Source organism: Gasterosteus aculeatus, chromosome Y (genome assembly GCF_964276395.1).
Source record: "Gasterosteus aculeatus chromosome Y, fGasAcu3.hap1.1, whole genome shotgun sequence".
NCBI lineage: Eukaryota > Metazoa > Chordata > Actinopteri > Perciformes > Gasterosteidae > Gasterosteus > Gasterosteus aculeatus.
In genome coordinates, this window is record NC_135709.1 from 12716652 (window position 1) to 12737562 (window position 20911).

At 46.0% G+C, this 20911-nt stretch overlaps 1 protein-coding gene across 2 annotated transcripts; it reads left to right on the forward strand.

The window, feature by feature from the left end:
• Window positions 1-1095: 1095 nt before the first annotated feature.
• Window positions 1096-14280, forward strand: LOC120812220 (carbonic anhydrase 5B, mitochondrial). Of its 2 annotated transcripts, none has more exons than XM_078097777.1 (7): window positions 1096-1523; window positions 4441-4638; window positions 5297-5415; window positions 6861-6956; window positions 7138-7200; window positions 7779-7937; window positions 8739-14280. In XM_078097777.1, the coding sequence occupies exons 1-7, from the start codon at window positions 1382-1384 to the stop codon at window positions 8898-8900; spliced, it is 939 nt and encodes a 312-aa protein (XP_077953903.1). In that variant the 5' UTR covers window positions 1096-1381; the 3' UTR covers window positions 8901-14280. The 2 variants fall into 2 exon arrangements, with proteins under 2 accessions (XP_077953903.1, XP_040023973.2); XM_040168039.2 differs by lacking the exon at window positions 1096-1523 and adding an exon at window positions 3758-4322.
• Window positions 14281-20911: the final 6631 nt, after the last annotated feature.

A 20911-nucleotide genomic window follows, 5' to 3' on the forward strand; every position in this document is an offset into this window, starting at 1 on the left:
TAAAACATTACTACATTTAAAAACAACAAAAACATACAAACTAAAACATTCCATTACGAGGAAATAAAGAAGGGAGGCATGTAAATGCAAGCATATGGGACAGGTCATAATGCATTTTTGTAGAGCAGAGACGGTGTGCTGGGAACTGCAGGGTTTGCTGTTCGCACCCTGGCTGCTCCATGTCCCATGTCGAAGTGTCCCTGAGAAAAGACACCAAACCCCTAACTTCTTCCCTGGCAATAATGCAACCATTAAACATGCAATATAAATCACTTTGGATAAAAGCGTCAGCTAAACGACATGTAATGTAATACTAATATAAGTACATTTTGTAGACTATCATATACAATCAGTATTTCTTTTGTTGCTGCTTTTTACAAAAAAACTAACCCTTTTTTTCCCATTGTACTTACGTGATATAATGTGACTTTTTTTAGATCAGACTACGCCAGCCTTATAAATAGCTGATTTCCAAGTTTGATGTTCAAAGCAGTTTTTGGAATAATACTACACCATACAGTCTTTTGGCAGAATGAACGGGGCCACTCTGCATAACGAGTACCGTTACTCTTTCTTCTTTAAATAAGTATTGCTAATAATACTTTGACCCCTGTAAAATATTTAGTAAAGACTTAAATGAAGACTACTAATGTAATAATGTAAAGTATAATAAACATTGTTTGTGTTTTGCATACTCATTGGACCACAAGCGAAAAGCAGTTATTAAAAGGGTTTCGCAGGAAAAAATAATAATAAATAATGAAATGTCAGGGTAAAATGAGTAAAACATCGCTTGCGCTGTAGTTAGGTACATCGATGTTAAGGTAACAAATAAAAAAAAGTTATTGATATTTGCATTATAATTACAAACCATTAAACCTTTTTACCAGCACAACTCTCACCAGCATGATGATGTCCACAATTGTGGAAAAAATAGATAAATATAATGCGTTTGTTTTTAAAAATAATAAACCACCTGCATCTCGTATTAAAACTGTATATTTTCATCGTCGTCACCACTACGACCGCCCCCTCAGTGGAGGCCGCTGATTGGTTAGGATTGCATCCCGCCCCCTTTCCCCCTTCTCCCCCCTTCCCTTCTGTACGGCCAAACAACACTTCCCCAGGCTCCGTCCATCCGGTGCGCGAGCAAACGAGGACGCCGTTTAACCGGGTTAACTTGGCACAGCAGGCTCGGGAGGAACCGGTTGTTGTTGTTATTGTCTTGAATGTGTACCTGCGCCTCCCTCCCCCCCCGCCTCCAGACTACCGGTCGGAAGGCAGAGCCGAGAGGGAGAGAGCTGAGACTTGCAGTGGGTCTAACCGACGGGAGCTAACCGCTAAGCCTGGTCGTGGAGCCGTTAACGTCAGCTTCGTCAACATGGTGACCCTGTGCTCCGCCGCGAGACCCCTCGCCTCGCTGCTGCGCCGACACGTCCTCAGACGCGCCTGGAGTTCCCGAATCGTGCCCGCCAGGAGATGCAACCTCTTGGCGTGCTCGAGCAAATATGTGCTGTCGCAGAGTGAGTACCGATCATTTACCACGGGGTGGGGTGGGGGGACATTTTTAACCCCCGACATCAGCGCCGTACGGTGGCGGTGCGTCTGTGTCTGCGTCTGTGTCGGCTGATCTGACAGGGAGCGACCCGTCCTTGTTGGTCTCGCGCAGAGCATCAGTTTATGGGCGATTGTTGTCATCCGAAAGAGGGGAGCAGGGGTTTGGAAAACCCGGGCAGGATCCTTCAGCTTCGCCGGATCAGAATCACTGTGTAGATTTATGTGTTTAAGATGGATCTCGGGCGCCGGGTTTTCCAAACACGTCTCGGCATCCCTGTAGGGGCCACCTGAAGCCCTTTGGCCTACATTGGGACCCGTGTGGTAAGACATTACATCAGATGTTGTGTAATTTAGCATTGTACTGGTTCCCTTTCAACTGTGGTTAAGTTTGAAGAATCAATTTACAAGCATACAACGACCGGTTAGCCACCTGTTAGCTTACTTACTTTTTTCAAAAGAGAAGATGACATTTTAGTGATATATCTTATGTCGTGCAATAAATTCAAAGAATTCCTTGCCACTTTTTTACACGTTCCACCTGTCCTGTGAGTCATTCGCCCTTCCCATTAATGGAAAGTTTTTGCCTGGCATGTCCCAACAGCCTCTCTCACCGTGATAATGAACACATTTCAGTGCCAATGTTAAAACGCTGCAATGAGCACGTTGTGTCCAAAAGCTCTATGGGAGGACTCTCGCTCTTGTCTTTGAAGGGGTCCTCCAGAAAAGGAGGTTTCTTGTCCGTCCAGCGGTCTGTCCTTTTGATCTGATCTTGTACTTTCCTTTCTGAAGAGACATCTGTGTTCTACCTGCTGCTCAGGCAGAAACCGCTGACTCACAGGGAGCCCCGACACCGTGACCCTGATGTTAGTCGACCACCCAAAGGCACTTGAGTGAAGCTCGCCCGGGACGGCACGCTCACCCTGCAAAGACTCCCTGAAACCCACTTGCCGTAATTTCTGATTGATGTTTTGTTCATAATCGGCAGAGGTTTGCCGATACTGTCTTCAGATAATTCCGAGAACAACTGATACTTTACATTGCCGCCTGTTGAATTTGTGTTAATCACTGTTAAGGACTGTGAGTGCGTCATCGAATCAGGCACTGATTTCCATTCATATTTTTGTATTACATGTCATTTAGCTTACACTTTTATCCAAAGCGACTAGCATTTTTAACCACTCCTATGCGTGCCACACTACTCCCTGCAGTGGAGTAGTGTGGCACCCGCAGTTGGGGGTTTGATGTCTTTGCTCAGGCACACTTTGACATGGGACATGGAGCAGCCAGGGTTTGAGTACTCGAGGTACTGTGCAGTTATAAGTCAGCCCAGTGATCAAAACGTGACGTGTAGATGTCATGTGTGTTGCACGTGCTTTGCAGTATTTTGTGTCTGGCTCAAATATATTGCAATACAGATAGGCAATAAAATACAATTGAATCACCTGTGTGCTTTAGACCGCCTCCCCAGTACAATGGTCACAAAGCGAGATATTAGCCATAGAGACCAAACCGTTTTTTTGGCCTTGTTGTACATTTATTTATTTATTTACGCTGCCGGCATCAAGTGGCCACTTGAGGTACTGCAAGTGTTTTGGCACTTGCTTGAGCTCCATCCGTCAATGAGCGGTCTGTGCTGGTTGGAGGGTTGTTGCTGAACTCCAAAGTAAGGCTGGGCTGTATGGCCAAAAATTCAAGATTCTGACGGTCTCCCTGTATATTGCACTATTTGTTTTTTCTGAATAAACATTCATTCATTGACGCCGAAAACGGTGGCTGACCACTGGAACATTTTTACATCACGAAGTAGCTTCGTCCGATACGCGCGCGGCGGTCAGGTGTAAAAATAAAATCTGCTGCCTTCCAAATTGAAACATCAGCTGTTACAGCTACACACGGTATGGCGGTACCGGAAAAACGTACACCTTGAGGCAATCTGATACCGGTATGCCGGTTGAATCGGTACACCGCTCAGCCCTACTCCAAAGATATGCCCCCTCAGACGGTGCGAACTGTGAAAGATGCTAATAAATGTTCACTGTATCCATCACTGACACTCAAGGTCAAGGATGCATTGTTAAGAGGAAAAAGAACTGTCGTCGCGCCTTCACAGTATTATAGAGTTCTGTCTTTCAATCCTGTGATGGTGATGGTCATGTCCCGGTCAGACCTTTTTGGCCCGGTGGAAACCGGATGAATGGAGGGGGAGGAAAGAAGAGCCTGCACCGCTTTTGCCCTTTCTCAAAGCAGCACTCGAAAAGATTCCTTTCTGTAGATAAGCGTCGGTCAGGAGTGGGAGTGGAAACTGAACCTTTTAATAAGTAGAGGTAGATGTTTTTGTTTTTTTTGGTGGATTTCAAAGGGTAAAGAAGGAGGACGGAGGCTTCGGGGTAATTAGAAGTCCGGTCCGCTGACGTGCGTTGGCCCGAGCTGGCGATTTGAGTGGCCGGAGGTCCCGGTCAGGTTTCCCTGCTGTGTAGGGGAGCTGGGGGCGTGCCAGAACATTCCGCGTGTCACTTTCTGTACAGCCAGCCCATTTCTCTCTTTATTTTCTGATATCCTTTTGGGAAAGAAAAAACAACTGACTAGAAGGAAGTACTATTGCTCCTTATTATTTCCTCCTTCAACGCTTCGAGGAAGGAGGACGGATTGTGCGTTGTGTGTCTGGCCATCCCCGACACTAGTTTATGTGTTTCCGTCAAATGTTTTTTTTTGTTTTAATATGGACTGTCTTACTATGCATGACGCAGCCGAGTACAACATGAAAAGTAGGTGTCAGCAACTTTTTGTTTTCACTTCTTTTTTTCTTTCTTTTTGAACTTTTCAGGAGGCGTTCAGGTTTTTTTTCTTCTGTTTTTTTCTGATTCTCTCTCTCTCCTCTCGCAGTACATCCCATGTGGCAGGAACCCCTCACGATACCTGGAGGCGACCGCCAGTCCCCCATCGACATCGGCGTGCGAAAAAGCGTGTTCGACTCTGAGCTGAAGCCCCTGGTCTACGACTACGACCCGCAGACCTGCCAGCAGATCTGGAACAACGGCTACTCCTTTCTGGTGGAGTACGACGACACCACCGACAAGTCCAGTGAGTGCCTTCCTGTGTCTATTTCGTCACGGATGGGGAAATCCCTCAATATGCATTAAGAGCTACGCCATTAATCGTCCTGCAGGGATATTAAAAGTTAAACGATGGCCCGTTCCACAGACCCTTTTCAATATGAAATATTTGGAGCAAGTCGGTAGTTTCCATTTGAATCTGAATGGATTTAAAACTCAGCCCGAAGAATGTTTGTTCTGATCTACATAAGAGGCTTATCCCCCCCGCTTCCCCCTTTGCCTAAGAGCCCTCTGTCCTGTAATCAATGCTACACTTAAAGCCGCTGATAAAATATGCCTGACGGTCACGTGGATCAGGTGACCAGCGCGAGCGTGTCCTGACCTCAACAACAGCTATTTAGTCTGTACACAGAGTTTTGGTCATTTTATTTTGATATAATTACGGTGCTGCAGCACGAGCACTGACATCACTTTCTAAACTATAGGAACAAATTAGAAATGAGACCTGGTCCTGAGAGAAGCAGGTTCACAACAGGGTTTTAGTACTACATGGATGAACGTGTTGTATCTCCTATGGCACTTTCCAGTCAACTCAAATAAATACATTTCTGAAAAGTCCAGCATTGGTTAATCTCTAATTGTCCAGGTCTGTCCTTTTTTTAAATGTGTTTTATTTTGCGGCGCAGCGCTCAAGGGGGGCCCCCTGCAAGACACATTCCGGTTGTGCCAGTTCCACTTCCACTGGGGGGAGAGCAACGCCTGGGGGTCAGAGCACACGGTGGACCGGAGGCTGTTCCCTGCAGAGGTACAGCGCCGCCACACGCCGTCCACGCTGTCCACGCTGTCCACGCTCCTTCATTTGATATTGTCAACGAGGTAGAAAAGCCCAGTTTTTAAAATGGAAAGGGACGTGGTAATATTAATGATATAATTCTTAAAAAATATGGGCAACTATATTATCTCCCTCAAAATACTGTGGGCATTTAAAGGGGGTGTACACAAGAACACTTTAAGATCAGTTCTTTTCCCCTTTAAGTGGAGAGGGATGGAGCACATACCATCACATAGCATGTGAATGGGTTTTAGTCAGTAATCCTCTGCCACCAGCTGGACCCTCGGGAGATTATATCTTGAAAATATACATTAAATGAGAGGGCAGATCACCCCCACTTCTTCCCCATCGGGGCCTCTCTTGGTCTGCGTCTCAGGTGCAATGAGGAAGAAGTCATTGGTTGCTATTCATGTCACACTATGGGACCGTCCTGACTAAAGACAGGAACAAAGGAAGAACAACACGTGTGTGACCACGTGATCAGGCCATTCAGTGCAAAAAGTTGTGCATGTGGTGTTCAGGAGAGCAGCTCGTCCTCCACAGTCCTTTTTCCCACCACAAGACAGTTCAAAGAATACAAAATAAATGTAACACGGCACTGTTTAAACACTGCAAATGTTGACTTACTTTTCCAGTCAGGTTTGTTTTCTATTCTTCTTTAACTGTAAAAAAACCCAGAGAGGGAAGAGGGGGGGAGGTTTGGAGCGGGGCGATCTTCGCCAAGCTCTGCCTCAATATTCTGCCCGATGGTACTGCCGGTATCGGTCATGTGTTTGTCTGTGTACCAAACTCTAACACAGTGTGTGTGTGAGTGTGAGGGGGGGTCTCAGCACGGTGAGATTAGATTCTGCTTGTGTTTTACATGCAGTTCCATCAACTTGCAGAACATTTTGCACGGTGTGTGTTTGTCATCCGGCAAGCCCTTGTTGCAAGGTATCTGTCGTTGATCTTATCACACAGCAGTCTTTGTGTGTGTGTGTGTGTGTGTGTGTGTGTGTGGCGGATCAAGTTATAATTCTGTGAGTTTTTTTGCAGTTCTGAAAGTGTCTCGTCGTTACTCATTTTTCTGATGTTTGTCGAACACAGAAGAGGACTTATGAGAAGCTCTGGCATCATTCGCACGCTGAAGGCGATCTACCTGATCGACCGGATGAACGATACATGCCTGCGTGTATTGTCCTCGGAGAGATTATGACCTCGGTGCAGGTTTCCCGTTTCACCCACAGTTGACTGGTAGCTTTGATTGCACACAAAGGCGTGAAAAAGATCAGGGTTAAGGTTTATAATCGGTCTCACAAACACTCACACAGGCACGCCCACACACACACACACAAACACATGCACACACACATGCGCGCGCACACACAGACGGACTCATGACGTTTATGTACACTCTGTGTGTATGTGTGTGTTCTCAGCTCCACCTGGTCCACTGGAACGCCGACCGGTACAGTCTGTTCGAGGAGGCAGTGATGGAGGACAATGGACTGGCCGTCATTGGAGTCTTTCTGAAGGTACGGCCCACATGGAGGAGCCCGAAGTAATTCGAGAAGAGACAAGGCCCCCGTGTGATCAGACATACTTTCAGGCGGCGGTGTCTCGTGCACATGCTGCATCGTGAATGAGGCCACTATGTGTGCAGTTTATACTCTACTACCGACTACCATCCAGATTAATGTCTAATGCTTTGTGTAGGTGGGAAAGAGACACGAGGGAGTGCAGAAGCTGGTAGACGCTTTGCCTGCTATCAGACACAAGGTCAGTGTCACACACATACACGCACACACGCCTCTCTACTCGATGACTTACCTTTGACTTGTGCCCTGTAGTCTTTATTGACCTCATGAAACCCGTTTAGAATTCTTAGGATCTTCCCTGGGAGGTAAATGCTAGCGCCCTCTAGTGGGTCATAGGAGACGTCACCGGGTTGGTCAGAAAGTCTCCGTGAGGAGACCGACTGGAGGTCACATTACTGCTACCGTGCTGCTTATCGCTAATCAGTTGGTGTTTGTCCAGCAAGGGCGATGGTGCTGTGGTATAACACTCATTGTGGTATGCTTGTGTGACATATTTCATAATAGATCTCGATTAGATAATGATGGTTGTAGTATTTAGATCATTGCGTCAGTCTGCTGTGTAATCATGAATTTTAGCACATGTGTTATACTAATTATAGGAATATTTTATATATTATCCCATAATATATAAGTAATAATGAATAGTCATATTAAAATGCTGTAACCTCATGTGTGCACAGAATCTTGGTGGTATCTCTCCCTAAAAAAAATAATTCACCTTCTGTGACGGTGTGTTTTTTTCCCCCCTTGTGTCTGCAGGACAGCGTTGTGGAGTTTACCCGGTTCGACCCCGCCTGTCTGTTACCCGCCAACACTGACGACTACTGGACCTACCACGGCTCTCTGACAACCCCCCCTCTGACCGAGTCCGTCTCCTGGATGGTTATGAAGCAGCACATCGAAGTCAGCCACGACCAGGTGTGTAGTGTCCCGTTCTGAGGGTGACCGGTCGCAGCTCATCCAACCGCGCCTGGGAGCATTTTGTGCCTGAAAGCAGGAAAACGGCCTACATCTTGTTCTTCCCCCTCTACTAGGGCTCTTCTCCCAGCACGATTTCGCCTCTTTTGTACTGTTAAAGAGGGTATTAATGAGTTTTGCTACTTTTTTGCCAGTCGAGAAGCACCATTTTGATTCTCCATACGATTTAGTTCCATATGATTTAGTTTATCCAAACAAGCACTGTTTTGAGCAACAAAGAGCTGCTGCTGTCAGTCCCAGGAGGGATAGACACACACAGACAGACCGACCGGTAGGGTGATATTTATGCAGTTGAACTCTGTCTTTGTTGTTCCCCCTTGCGGCAGGGACCTCTTCGAGCAGCGTACTGTAGAAACCCATGTTTACACTAAAAGGACTTTCACTTTAATTAACATTATTAGAATGTTTATCTCCAAATAAGTGACCTCTGTGAGTGTCATTTCTCCAGCACAAACTAATCCGCGCATACTGCAGAGTGGAAGAGTACAAGCAGAAACATTGAGAGGTCTGATGTAGAGTGAGTTTCTTTTACCTGCTGTATGGTGTGATGAAAAAGAAAACATGCAGCCAAAATACAAAGGAGACAATTTTCCTAAGAATTACGAAATGAACGTATTATACGCACCTTTTTAAACAACCGCTCCTTTAACCAGGAAGTGCTGTCAAACCGAGTCGGCCTTTGTGTTTCTGACCTTCTCCTCTTCCTCACCTTCTGTGTTACTCCCCCCTCCTCGTCTCTAGCTGGCGGTGTTCCGGAGCCTCCTCTTCACCTCGGCGGAGGAGGACGTGCAGAGAAGCATGGTGAACAACTTCCGCGTGCAGCAGTCGCTCTGCAGCCGCACCGTGCGCTCCTCCTTCAGCCCTTTTCTACAGGAGGCTGACGCCGACCAGCACGCCCACTGAAGCCACTGGGCCCAGTGCTCCCAGTAACAGACCAGAGCTCCCCATTAGTCTCCGAGCAGCTTTCCACACTCCCTTCTTTTTTCACTCTCCCAACACAAATGTTTCAGTTCTACTTATTGACTGTTTCTGGATGTACATCCAGTACATCCTTTTTTTATTATTACAAATCAGTTTCATATAGTGGAGGGATCATTTTGATTTTTTTCCAATTTTGGTTTGTGTGCTGTACATCAATGACAATAAGGTGTGAGAACTCCACAGCGCTGCCTGCCGGTCTCAGTCCATACTGCAGCAGAGTGCTCTGACATCAGTCTTTAATCTTTATAAGGGGCCGCTGGTAGTTTGCAGCAGAAAGCCAAGAGGTTTTAACATTCTACATTAAATATTGAATGTAATTAAATGTTGTTTAAATGTATGTTACTAATACTCACAAACCTTTTCCCATTACATTTTAGCCGAATATTCTGGTTGAAATGTATTCATACTTTTTTTTTTTTTACCACGGTGCCTTAAATATCCTGCGTGCAGCGCAAACTCAAAGACGCCGCACGAGTCTGTGCGCCGTCTTTGAGGGTTCTCAGCAGAACCGGTGGAGCAGAACTCCCAACAGCGTGCCGACGAGTTACAGGACACGGAGGAGGAACTCAGTAAAGCAGCCGCTGGCTAGACTTTCAGGTAGACTGAATCGAGTGTTTATCTCGAACTTCAGTCCGGGTGGTTTTGGTGAGTGATGTGATGGCTGAAGTCAATCAAAGTAACACGATGCCATTAGTCCAATGGCATTGTTTTGGATTTTTTCCTAAATGTATTTTGGAAAATTTTAGAAAGAGTGGCTAATATCATACAGCTGGAATGCAGAAAAGCTACTACTATTCCAAACAGCTTTTGTATATTTTTACAATTTGAATCTCAATGATAACACCATGGTTAGCTTTAGTTGGCTGGCTTGGATCTAGAGCGCCATTATGCAAGCTTGCATCATGTAAAGAAGTCTTGACCCCCCCGGTGAGTCTCACAGCGCTGTGCTATTGGAGAAGAACAAGAGGGGTGAGAACATTTACTAACCACCAACACATAAAATATCGTCCAGTTACACACAATATTCACATTAGTCGTCACTGTCAATAACAATTACAGACAAAAGGATGCCCCCTAGTTCCCATAGCAGTTCCTAGGAGAGAGAAGTTCCCCATGATCCAACCCGTGCCTGTATTTCCCCAAAAGGATTCCAGCTGTGGTCTTCGAGCAATTCCTTAATGCCTTGCTCTGTGTCTGCCACCACATCATAAACTGGGATGTTGCAACAGAGATGTAAGTGCAACATTCACTGTTAATTACCCTGCATACCCCGCCTTGCGAAGCCAAAACGAGGTCCAGAGCCCTTCTATTTTGTAATACCATGTGTTTGATGTCATTTACTTCCTTTTGCATTTCGGAAAGTGCTATTGAAGTGTTATTCGTGTCTCTTTCCAGCACTGTTGAGAGAGCCATTATTTCCTCTTGGCTCCTGTAGGTGCCATACGATGGTATTAGTATGCTCAAAACCCTTAAACCTAGTGAAATGGCACGTTTATGACGTACATGGAACGGAGCAAGTTCCTTGGAGTCAGCCTGTCTAATTAGGGGTATAAGGTATGCTGAATAGCATTTTCCAGTGACTGACTTTTTATGAAGGTTCCCTATGACTGGAACACAGCTATAAGCGATGCTGCCACAAACTAAATAAACCTGAGATCTTTGGATTCAGTGGTAAAGCTGATAATATCATTACTACAGTCACTCGTACCTAGATGAAATCCATCCAGAGCATAGAAGTTAACACAGCGGCTGACGTTGGTTAAGGGATGGACCGGAATGGGAGGTACAATTTCTATTCAGAGGTCTGGTTTGGATCAAAAGTTTATTACAATTATGTCTATTCCAAGTCGAATGTGTAACTTGCCCAGGGGATGCCCTGTATGCCCATCTCCAATCGAATAGATGCTGTATTTGGTATGAGAGTACATGCAGGTTTTTTAACACTTCACTGTCCGGTGTGCAATTAGTCTCCCCGAGAGTCATTTGCACTTGATATCTTAACCCTTGTTGGACATATCATTTGTAATGGGTTAATCTAAACAACATCACTTGATTAATACTTATAGGTCTATTTTAACGATTGAACCGCTTAACTGCAAAACGTACAACTTCCCCCTTTTCAACCTCATAGGCAACTGTGCTTTGCGCTGTTGTCGCCGTATTCGATGGAGGAGTGTAACAGTCTTCATCATTACTCACAAATCGATGAGATAGCTCAGGCCACCCCATGACATCCCAGTCGGCTTCCGTGAATGGCACAGGAACCAACATAGGTGCTCTAGATGAAGTGAGCATATGCTGATATATCCAACAATTAGACATTCCTTACCTTAGCAAAATCATTCATAATAGTCAATGCAAAATTGTCATGCTCGTACGGTGGTGTACGGGTTGGAAGTTCTCTTAACTGTAGGCTTACTTTGCACGCATACTGCCAATCTAGCCGAGTGAGGTGGGCTGGCTCCATCGTACAGTCTGCAAGTTGAGCGCAGCAGAACGGGTATTCTCAACTTGTGTCATATTTAGGACTTAGAGTCACTGTGCAAGTGTTGTTTGTCTGACACTGAGTCCTAAAGTCCTCTGAGTTCAGGACTGACCAGCGACCTAAGTGCGGCGTGCTCAGCCGTAACATGTAAGCTTTACAACCCTCCTTGCCACCACCCCCTTTTGGACATTTGAAAGAGATCAACCTTTGCCGCCAAGTTGCTTTGGTGGGGAGCTGTTCTGGCCTATGGGACGTCAAGGCCTGTGGTTTACCGGCTTCGTAAATTATTTCAGGTGGTACTGTTTTAGGCTGTGTCTCACTGACAGGCTGGTAAGTTCTTTAGCACGTCTCCCTCCAGTTGCTGGAGCCAGTGTAGGCTGGTATCTCCTGACCCGATCGTGGTTTACTGCACCAGAATGGTGGATCTGCTAAATCAAATGTCCCGTGCACCCACACAGTACATATTCTATCTTTTCTTACCCCGGGAACACACACAACTACGTGACTTTCTATTTTAACCCATGCATCATGTTCGATTGTGTAGAGCACACAATCTGTCTCGTTGCATTGTTTAGCTGGACAATGGAAACTCATTTTCCCTTCCTGAAATTCTCTATTGGAGAGGTGGAGAAGGCTGGAATCTGTGATGTTCACATAAGGAGGTTGTAGTGCATTGATCTTGAGGGGAATCAGCACAAATGTGGCCAGCGTCAGTGATATACACATGTTCATTCTCAGGCTCCAACCATGCTTCCTAAGTGTTCTTTGGCGCTGGAGATCTGTCTTTTATCGCCGTTCTCCGGGTGGCTGCCGTCCTTGCTGTCTCTGCCGTCTCTGCCATCTCTACCGGGCTCGTTGGTGTCTTGGAACACTGCAGTGGGGGACGGCTCTCCACCCTGCAACCCCTTCGCCTCCTGGCCTACTGCGTTTGCAGTGGCTGGCGTGGACCCACGTCGCTTTTCCCTTCCACCATAACTGCCGTCTCCGTGGTCAGGAGTACTTGGAAGGGCCCTGTGTAGCGTCTCTGCTTCCAGTGCTTTCTCCAGTGATCCTTAATGAGGACCCAGTCTCTGGTTTCAGGTGGTGCTGGACTGCAGTAGCCAGGGATGGAAGCACCGCTTTTACCTGCCTGTGCAGTGCTGAGAGTGAGGGGGAGAGGTTAGCACAATATATCAGCATGCTCATTTATAGCAGTGCACATCCCCCCTTTGTCCACGTGATCTCTTCCGTGAGACAACTTAGCATAAATGTGGAAGAGAGCACGTGGCAAGCAAGGCCTACTGTCCAGCCCTGTCCAGATTCCGCCCTCAAGAATGGCACCAGATCATTTCCACAGGGAACGCTCCTGTGCACCAGCAAGAGACTGAAGTGTGGGAAGATCGGCATAAGGACTAGGATCTGTCGGTGTGGAAAGCATTTGAGTGAAGGGGAAAAGGAAGCCCTGTGAGGCTGCCCTCTTTGCCCCTGCATCCGCTCCCCTGTTTCCTGGCCGCTGCCTGTTTCGGGTGAGTGAGAAGCGGAGCCGTCCACAAACAGCTCAAGATCTGCATTGGAAAGAGCTGTGTCCAACAGATCAGGCCTTGGTATGCATGTCTGCTGCAAGACTTCGACACAATCATGAGGCTCTCCATCATCTGCAGTTAGAAGAAGTGTAGCTGGTTTAAGGACATCGCATCGTTTGACAATTACGTTAGGCAGTTCTAACAATGTTGTATGATACCTGAACCATCTCTGAGCAGAGAGGTGAGAAATCTTCTGGGCATGTAAGACATGGGAGACAGCATGTGGGACCATAAGTGTCACATCACAGTAGCTCATAATGTCACATGATGCTAAAATGTCTCTCTCGGCTGCTGCCACTGCTCGCAAAGAGAGAGGAAGACCCGAAGCAGCTGTGTCAAGTTTTGAGGAGAAGTAGGCAACAGGCCTAAGTTTTCCTCCATGAAGATGACACAAACTGATGTCATTTAACAGTCCTTCTGGTCTACGAACTGAGTCTTTGGTAAGTCAGGTCTCAGCAGGCCCAGAGTCGGGGCCTGTGATAAGGAAGTCTTTAAGTCCTGAAAAGCCTTTTCAGCTTCAGTAGTCAAAGTCAGTTTGTCATGCGCGCTGAGGCCTTTACCGTGGACCATGAACGAGAGAGGTGCCTCTCTTTCTGAATAATTTGGGATTATGTCGTAGATGTTCCTAAGCGCTTCTGTGGAATACACCTGACTTTTGTGGTTACCCACTGGACATCCTATTCATTTATAACCGCGCCCAATATAGGGAAAAACCAAACCAGCTTGTCTTCTTGTTTGGGAGGCTATACAAGTCTGCGTGTTGTGTGTTTTCCTCAACGAGCTCTACTGTCCTGTGTACACTTACTCGTGTGATCAACGTAGTGCAATCTACATTACCACTAGCGCTATACTCTTCATGAGGATCCTCTGCACCCGGTCTGAACTTTTGGTCATGCCATACTTCCACATACCTGCTATCTCGCCCCGTGCTTACACAGGATGTGCAATGTAATGACTGTTCATGCATGTAATGTTCTACTGTGTGTGTATGCGCAATTTGTACACGGTCATGAGTAATTAATGCATCAAGGTATGCTAGTAGTTTTCATCCATATACATACAGGAGGGTTTTTGGACTACTTAAACATCTCAAATAATTGCAATTTAGTCTTTTTTCTTTATTTTTTTGTAAATGCCATCTGATGTTGAGCTCAAACACTATGCCAAATGCTCTTGCCGGATGGCAAGAAATTATCAATGTTAATTATGGGAATTTCTAAATATAAAAATGAGTTAGTTACTCGACATGCAATCTAAGATGTGTGTGTGTGTGTGCGTGCAGTTGTGTTAGCTATTTGTTTCGTTTATGAGCTTGTGTAGGGTGGGTTACTTTCTCATCGTGATGGGTGCTCCGTCTCTGGGGTCCGCCCCTCCCTCTGCCTCCCTCAGTCAGACGTGTGATGTGTCTCATCCTCATGTGCTCAGGACACTCTGCTCGCCAATGTCCTTGTTGTCCACAATTGTAACACACGTTTGGATCATAATTCCCGTAAGTCCGATCTGATCTGCCTCTCCCACGATCTCTTCCATAACCTCTTCCTCTTCCACTTTGGCCTTGGGCAAATTGTTTGCACTGCAAGCACGTAAACATTGCATACTGAGCCTGTTCAAAACCTTTTAGTTTGTCCTCTTTCTTGTGTAACTCTGCAAGAGCACACGTTTTCCAGGTTACACATGATCTTTTCACCATCCGTTTAAGTTCAGGTCTCATTCTGCTTATAAAATGTTCTTTCAGATGGACATATGGCATCAGGGGTTGTGCCCCCATCGGATGAGGTCGCTTAAGGCCACTGGATATCAAAAGCTGTCATCAGGCGTGCCAGGAATGAGCTGCATGTTTCTTGTAGCCCTTGTGTCATAGAGGTGACGGTGGGGAGGTTCAGTCTCAGAGGAAATTGTTCTTTTACCAACACAATGAGAGCATCTACAGCACTTCTAATGTCCACATCTGTGCCGTGCTCACAATCAGGATCTTTAAGGCGAGCAGCCATTCTTGTGGTGTTGAACACACTCTGAACCTTGTGATAGTCATGTGTCAGAAGTCTGCACATCAGACGCCGCAGCTCTGACATGCTAGGATGGTATTTTCTGACAAATGGCTGAAGATCAGTCTCCCACTTAGCAATATTGTCCTTGGGACTGCAGACGTGGCTCATTGCCTTAGTCACATCGGTATCGGACCAGGGTCTGAAAACCAGCATCGGCCCTTGCGCCCCCTCGACTGGAAAAGAAGCTGCAGGTTCGAACAATGCCTTTTTTCCTTCTCTGAGCAAGACCCGTCTTTGTTGAGCCTGCGAGCGGGTCACAGTAGGTGAAAAGGTCGTCTGGCTGGTGTTGGAGGTTGAATCTGGCTTCCCTCCTGGTGGGCTGTTGTCAAGCCGAGGAAAGTTTGCTTGTGCTGCTTCCTGCTGAGGAGACTGCCGGCTCACAAAGGCTGGAGGAGCAGTGAGGGGAGGGGGGGAGTCCAGATCTGTGTCCATCAATCTCCTCAGAAACTCATTAAAACAAGGATAAAGTGTTTTTGGGTACACGTTTCAAAGGGGTACACGTTTCAAAACTTTTTGTAGGATCTTCGGTCTTTAATGAATTAAATGCTACCAACCTCTGTCTCTCCCTTCTTTCCAACTCATATTTCCACATCTTGAAAGCTTCCCAATCTGCCTTACATACCACATTCTTTTTCTGCTTTCTTCCCGACAGGCCTCCATGCTGAGCTGCATCGTTCTTCTCCTTTTCCCTCCGTTGCAATTCCAACTGTTCCAATTGATTCTCACTCAAACTCCCCTTTGAAGGAAACTCCAATTCAGCCCATTTCTGTATTTGATTCAAACTGCCAGGATAACGCTCTGACATAAATTTACACAATAGTGGCAGGATATTAGTCTCATGGTTATCACCCGTCTCCCCTTTACTCTGAACACTACCCATTTAGTTATCTGTATACCTGTAATGTGCGCGCCTATAAAGGTGCATACAAACAAAGAAATACCACATGCATAACTAAGGCAAGTCAGTGACCGTTGCTTTCTCTGGTCACTCAGTCTACTGCATTGATCCAAAGTCGCGCCTGTGAACTTCAGACACAGGATGTTGCAACTTTGTGACGAATACTACAGGTGACCCAGACACGGCTGTCTAGAACACACTCGTTGTGAGATAGGCCTAAAACCCTTTTGTCATGACTCTGTCTGCCTTAAAATAATTTTCATCTCTCACCGCGTGTTCTTCGTTTCTTTTTCTTGAACTGGATGGATCGGTAATCCGGGTCTCGTCGGGACGGCAGCTTCTCACCCTTAGGGAGGAATCACCTATACTATATGGCCTCCTGTCCGTCCGTCAGAGTCCAGATCACGCGTCCATCCCATCCTCGTCGCCAAGTTTGTGGTGGAAATTTGTGGATTTAGCCCATGTGAGAAATCAAAAGTATATTGAGCTTGCTTTGTGATTAAGTATTTATTACTAACTAGAATATAGAAAAATGCTAAAGAATACAGAAATCATCAGCACAAGTCGTAAGCACAGACAGAAGTCAAGTGACTACAATTCAGCTTAAAAGGGACAGATGTTCCTTCCCCCAAAAGGAGCAGGAAGATCTGACAAAATATCTATGGGGGACCAGGAGCTTTTATACATCTCTGAAGGTTCGAGGAATGGTAACCAGATGTTGTTTTGGGAACCTCCGCGATCCTCTCTTAGTGGGACCTAGTCAATCATTTTGACTAAGAGAGGAATAGGAGAAAGGTAAATAGAAGAACATGATATGGTTGGTCCCGTCCACATATGGATTTCATCGTAGACTAGGTCAGGTCACGAGTTTCCCATGAAAGGTCACATACGAGTTCTTGAGACTCTCACAATATGCGCCTCAACAAATTCTCCCCCGACAGTTATCACGTGAAAGGACATGTCAGCTCTGGGACGGGCTTCAGGAGACACTACCCGCACTCACGTGTCTCTGTCCTCTTCTCGGCTCATGTTCCCGTTGAATGCCCACTGGGGCAGAGAGCCCCACCCCAACCCCAAGGAACAATGCAACTGGCTCAAAGCGTTCCCTCCACCGCTGAAAAGATGGCAGTTGCTCCACTCCTGCACATCCCTTCAGGCACACACACGCACACAGATATATATTGAAAGGATTAGCAAAGAGCAACAGATTTGCCAGCTGGTCTCCTGAAGGACTGATTTGTATGGAAGTGTGATGCTACTTTTGGGAAAGTTGCAATGTTGCCTTTTCTTTTTAAGATACGTTTTTTTTTTTTTTTAAATGTATGATGCAACCTGTATGATGCAATGCATATGATGCAATACCTATTGTATGTTCAGTGTGATGTGCCCACATGGAGACGAGGCCCCCGGCACTGCCTTCATCTTGTACAGCTGTGTTGTTTTAGACGTATTTGAAATGTACACCATAATCATCAATGTGCCTTCATGTGTCATGACATTCTACTCGTGTTTTATTGGAATATAATGATGTGCATTGTATTCAATCTGTAATAGAATGTTTGTGTTCCGTGGCTTTTTCGGTCCTGGAAAGCACCAGAAATCAATTTAACACAACTTACTTACTTTTTTTTACAACTTGAGGAATTTTACATCTCCTTTCTCTAGTGTTTTTTTTGTTCATTCTCTGCCTCTGTGAGCGTGACGGTATTCCAGAGGCCATCGTCTGGCTGTTGCTCACTGGTGGTGCAGCTCTCCTGCAGCGCAGTGTGATGTTTTAGCAGGTGTAAGTGCTGCATATTTTAATGGATTGGGCAGCCCACATTCCTGCCCCACAGGGCTTTGCTAGGGCCCCCCTCCGTTCCCAGCCTGCTTTGCTCCACCTGAACGGATGGGGCCCCCAGTCCAGCTGAAAAACCAGGATCTGTTTTGCTCCTAGAGCGGCTGTCCGCGGGGTGAGGGGGGGAAAGGTTACATGACATGTGATATAGATGAAAAACAAAGTGATATATTAACAGATGATATTTAACAATAAAGTTCAGAGTGGTGTCTTACATTTGTACATCTGTTCCCTTTCTTGTTGGTATTTGTGTCCCTATGATACAACAATACCACGATGAGGTCTCAGGCCTTCAAAGGTGAGGCTGTACAAACCGTCTTTTCTCAGCAATGGACACATCCCTGTTGTCCTCCCTTGCAGGCCCACCGGCCCCACCTCTTATCTGATCGTAAACGAATTAAAAACAAACATTTTGACAAAAGAACGTCCAACGCCTCTCTGCCCCCCCTTCCTCCCCTGCAACCCGGTCGACACCTTTTGAAGCCCCCCAACTCTGAGGGGATGTTTGGTGTCCCCCGCCCAGACGTCGGTTGAAGTCGAGTCGCTGTGTTTGTTATGCTTGGCTTGTCTGAGGGGACAGGGACACACCAGCCCATCTCAACTGGGCTTCCCTTTATTGTATGAAAGGACAGACTGAATGGAGTCCCACAAAGCTTTGAACTGTACTGTGTGCGTGTGAAAGGAAGGCTTTTGTCACCCGGTACCACAGAGTCGTTGGTACTTTTTAATCCATGTTAGCGACACTTCTTTCATCCAGGTTATACCGAAGCGCATGAAATGTTGTATATTGATGGTCCACAGATGAAACCTACTACCATTGATGACCCTCTTACTTACTTACTTACTACAAGCCAGCTGCTTTTCCTCCTGCCCCCCCGTCTTCCTTCAGCTCCTCTGATGTGTTCGTTTGGTGCTTTGGATATTTCAGACAAAGGACTTCCGTCTTGTGTGATCCATGTTATGACTCTGAACTGGTGTGCGCGACTGCATTTGGGAGCACTCCTTATTTCACAATATCGTACCCTAACTGGCTGCACGTGAGCCAGTAATTCCTGATTTGAAGTTATGTGTAAGAATACAAAAAGATGTAATTACCATCCTGGTATTAAATACCATCCTGCACACTTCCTTTCTGCACCATTCATTCTACAGGACCATTTTTACGACGTAAATATGACTGAATAAAAAGGGTGGCGGTGCTGGACTTCCAACCGGCTTGAACACGGGCCGTCACCCAACTGGTTTGACCCCGAGGCCTCAAGGACGGGCAAGGCCGAACGCTTCTGAAGGGCCCACGTGAGGATATATCAAGTGTGAGCGCTTGATTTGACCGCTGTGTTGAATGCTATTTTGAGTGTGCATTTGATGGTTCCAGCGGCGGGCCGACATTTCCCGGAAGAGGAGCTGGACCCGGTGGATGAAACTACAGCTGCCCGACCTTCCAACACCGGACTAACAACTCACCGACCTTCTCCTACCGCCGCAGCGTCCCCGTATCAGCAGCGCTGGGCTCTTGTCACCAGGCCTCATTGATTTTACTGCATAAGAGCAAGAGACTTCCTGTGTGTCTCCTTATGTACATGTTGCTCTCCTTTGTGTGTCTATGAAGCTTGGGACAAATTGTTGTCGTTGTTTAGCTTCTTTTTCTTGTTATTTTGTGTCTTCTTGTAGTGGTTTTGGCTCTTTGTGGTCATTTAGCATCTGTTCGTGGTTGTGTTGGGTGTCCTTGTTGTCCTCTTTGTTTCATTGTTGTTATGTTGTTGTTTTAACTCGCTTTTTATTTCGTTTCGTGCAACATAACAGGCACTTTCAGACAGCTACTTTCTGTAGGGCACGTAGGTGCCACGTATGCTTTACAAAGAGGGCAGTGTATGATGTGTGTGTGTGTGTATAGAGAGTAAACGCGTCACAGTTCAGCCAGCGGGCTGATCAACATGCGATAATAACCCTCGTTGTGTTAATAATCGTTGTGTAAAGATATGCTTTTGGAGCCTTAATGAATATGGGATTTCTTCCATTTGATAGATTGACATCTATTGTATGTCGGAGGATCCGGCTGTAGCCCTCAGAGCCAGTGTGAGCAGGATGTTTAGAAGGTATTTTTTGGCCTTCAGGTACGGCTCCCAGTAGTACCACTGCGGGGTCTTGTTGGATGTCTCTTTGAGGGCATCAAAGACTACAATTATAGTCTATTACTCTCCAGTAAGTATTTAACTGAGGGTGTGTGTTTGGCAGCATGTGTTCCACAGGTCGGCCAACACAAGTAGGAATGTGTTGGGTTAATGTTGGCTGCTATTTCTGGAGAATCTGATAATTAAGTTTAATTTAAATTCCCTCCTCCGTTTTTGGTTTGAAACTGGGTGCAAATTTCCTCCTACGTATTCTGTGGAATGATCCTGTACATTTCCGACTGTAGGGAATTATGTAGATTCATAGATCCTTGTTGTTGTGAGTAACTTTGTACAAGCACTGGCTTTCTAATTGTATAGTGTTGCGTTGTTATTTTGTCTCTTTGCAAACATCTTTTTTTAGTCTCTGTGTTTATTCAGAGCGTCTTTGTGGTTTAATTGCCCATGTGGTAATTTTGTCTTTTTTTTACCATTCTGTGTCTCTTCTTGGTTGTTTGCCCATATTCATAGACATCGAGATAACTCCGAGCTTTTCATGGCTTTAGATAGGAGTGACAAATTTTTCTGGTGAGAAAAAAACACTAGAGCTTGAAGTAGAAACATCCATTCAACATGTGTTAGATCCTCCCAACAAAATGACACTCACGTTAGTGAGCGTTTTGCAGCATGTAAGCAGCAACGTAGCTACCGATCATAAGCAGAATACTATCAGTTAGTCTGCTGGCACAGAGCCTTTGTATGCACATAATACAAGATATTAACGTTTAGCCAAACACACCAAAAGTGAGCCAACACAACAGTGTGTGTGTGCGCTGCAGGTGTACGTGTTTGTCTCTCGAGGGGCTTTCGGAGCCAATCTCTGCAGTACCTTGAGTATGTTCAGTCCCCCGAGGAGACAGGGAGGCTACAACCAGTGCTTTATGGTCTCACATTTTGGCCCGAGGGCGTTGGATGTTTTAGTGTGTGTGTCTGTT

Bases quoted from the DNA above. Each gene is read 5' to 3' on its own strand.
- LOC120812220 (XM_078097777.1), top strand. From the start codon at position 1,382: ATGGTGACCCTGTGCTCCGCCGCGAGACCCCTCGCCTCGCTGCTGCGC. The intron at 5,416-6,860 runs GTACAGCGCCGC...GTGTGTTCTCAG, and splicing joins GGAGGCTGTTCCCTGCAGAG to CTCCACCTGGTCCACTGGAA. The intron at 7,938-8,738 runs GTGTGTAGTGTC...CCTCGTCTCTAG, and splicing joins TCGAAGTCAGCCACGACCAG to CTGGCGGTGTTCCGGAGCCT.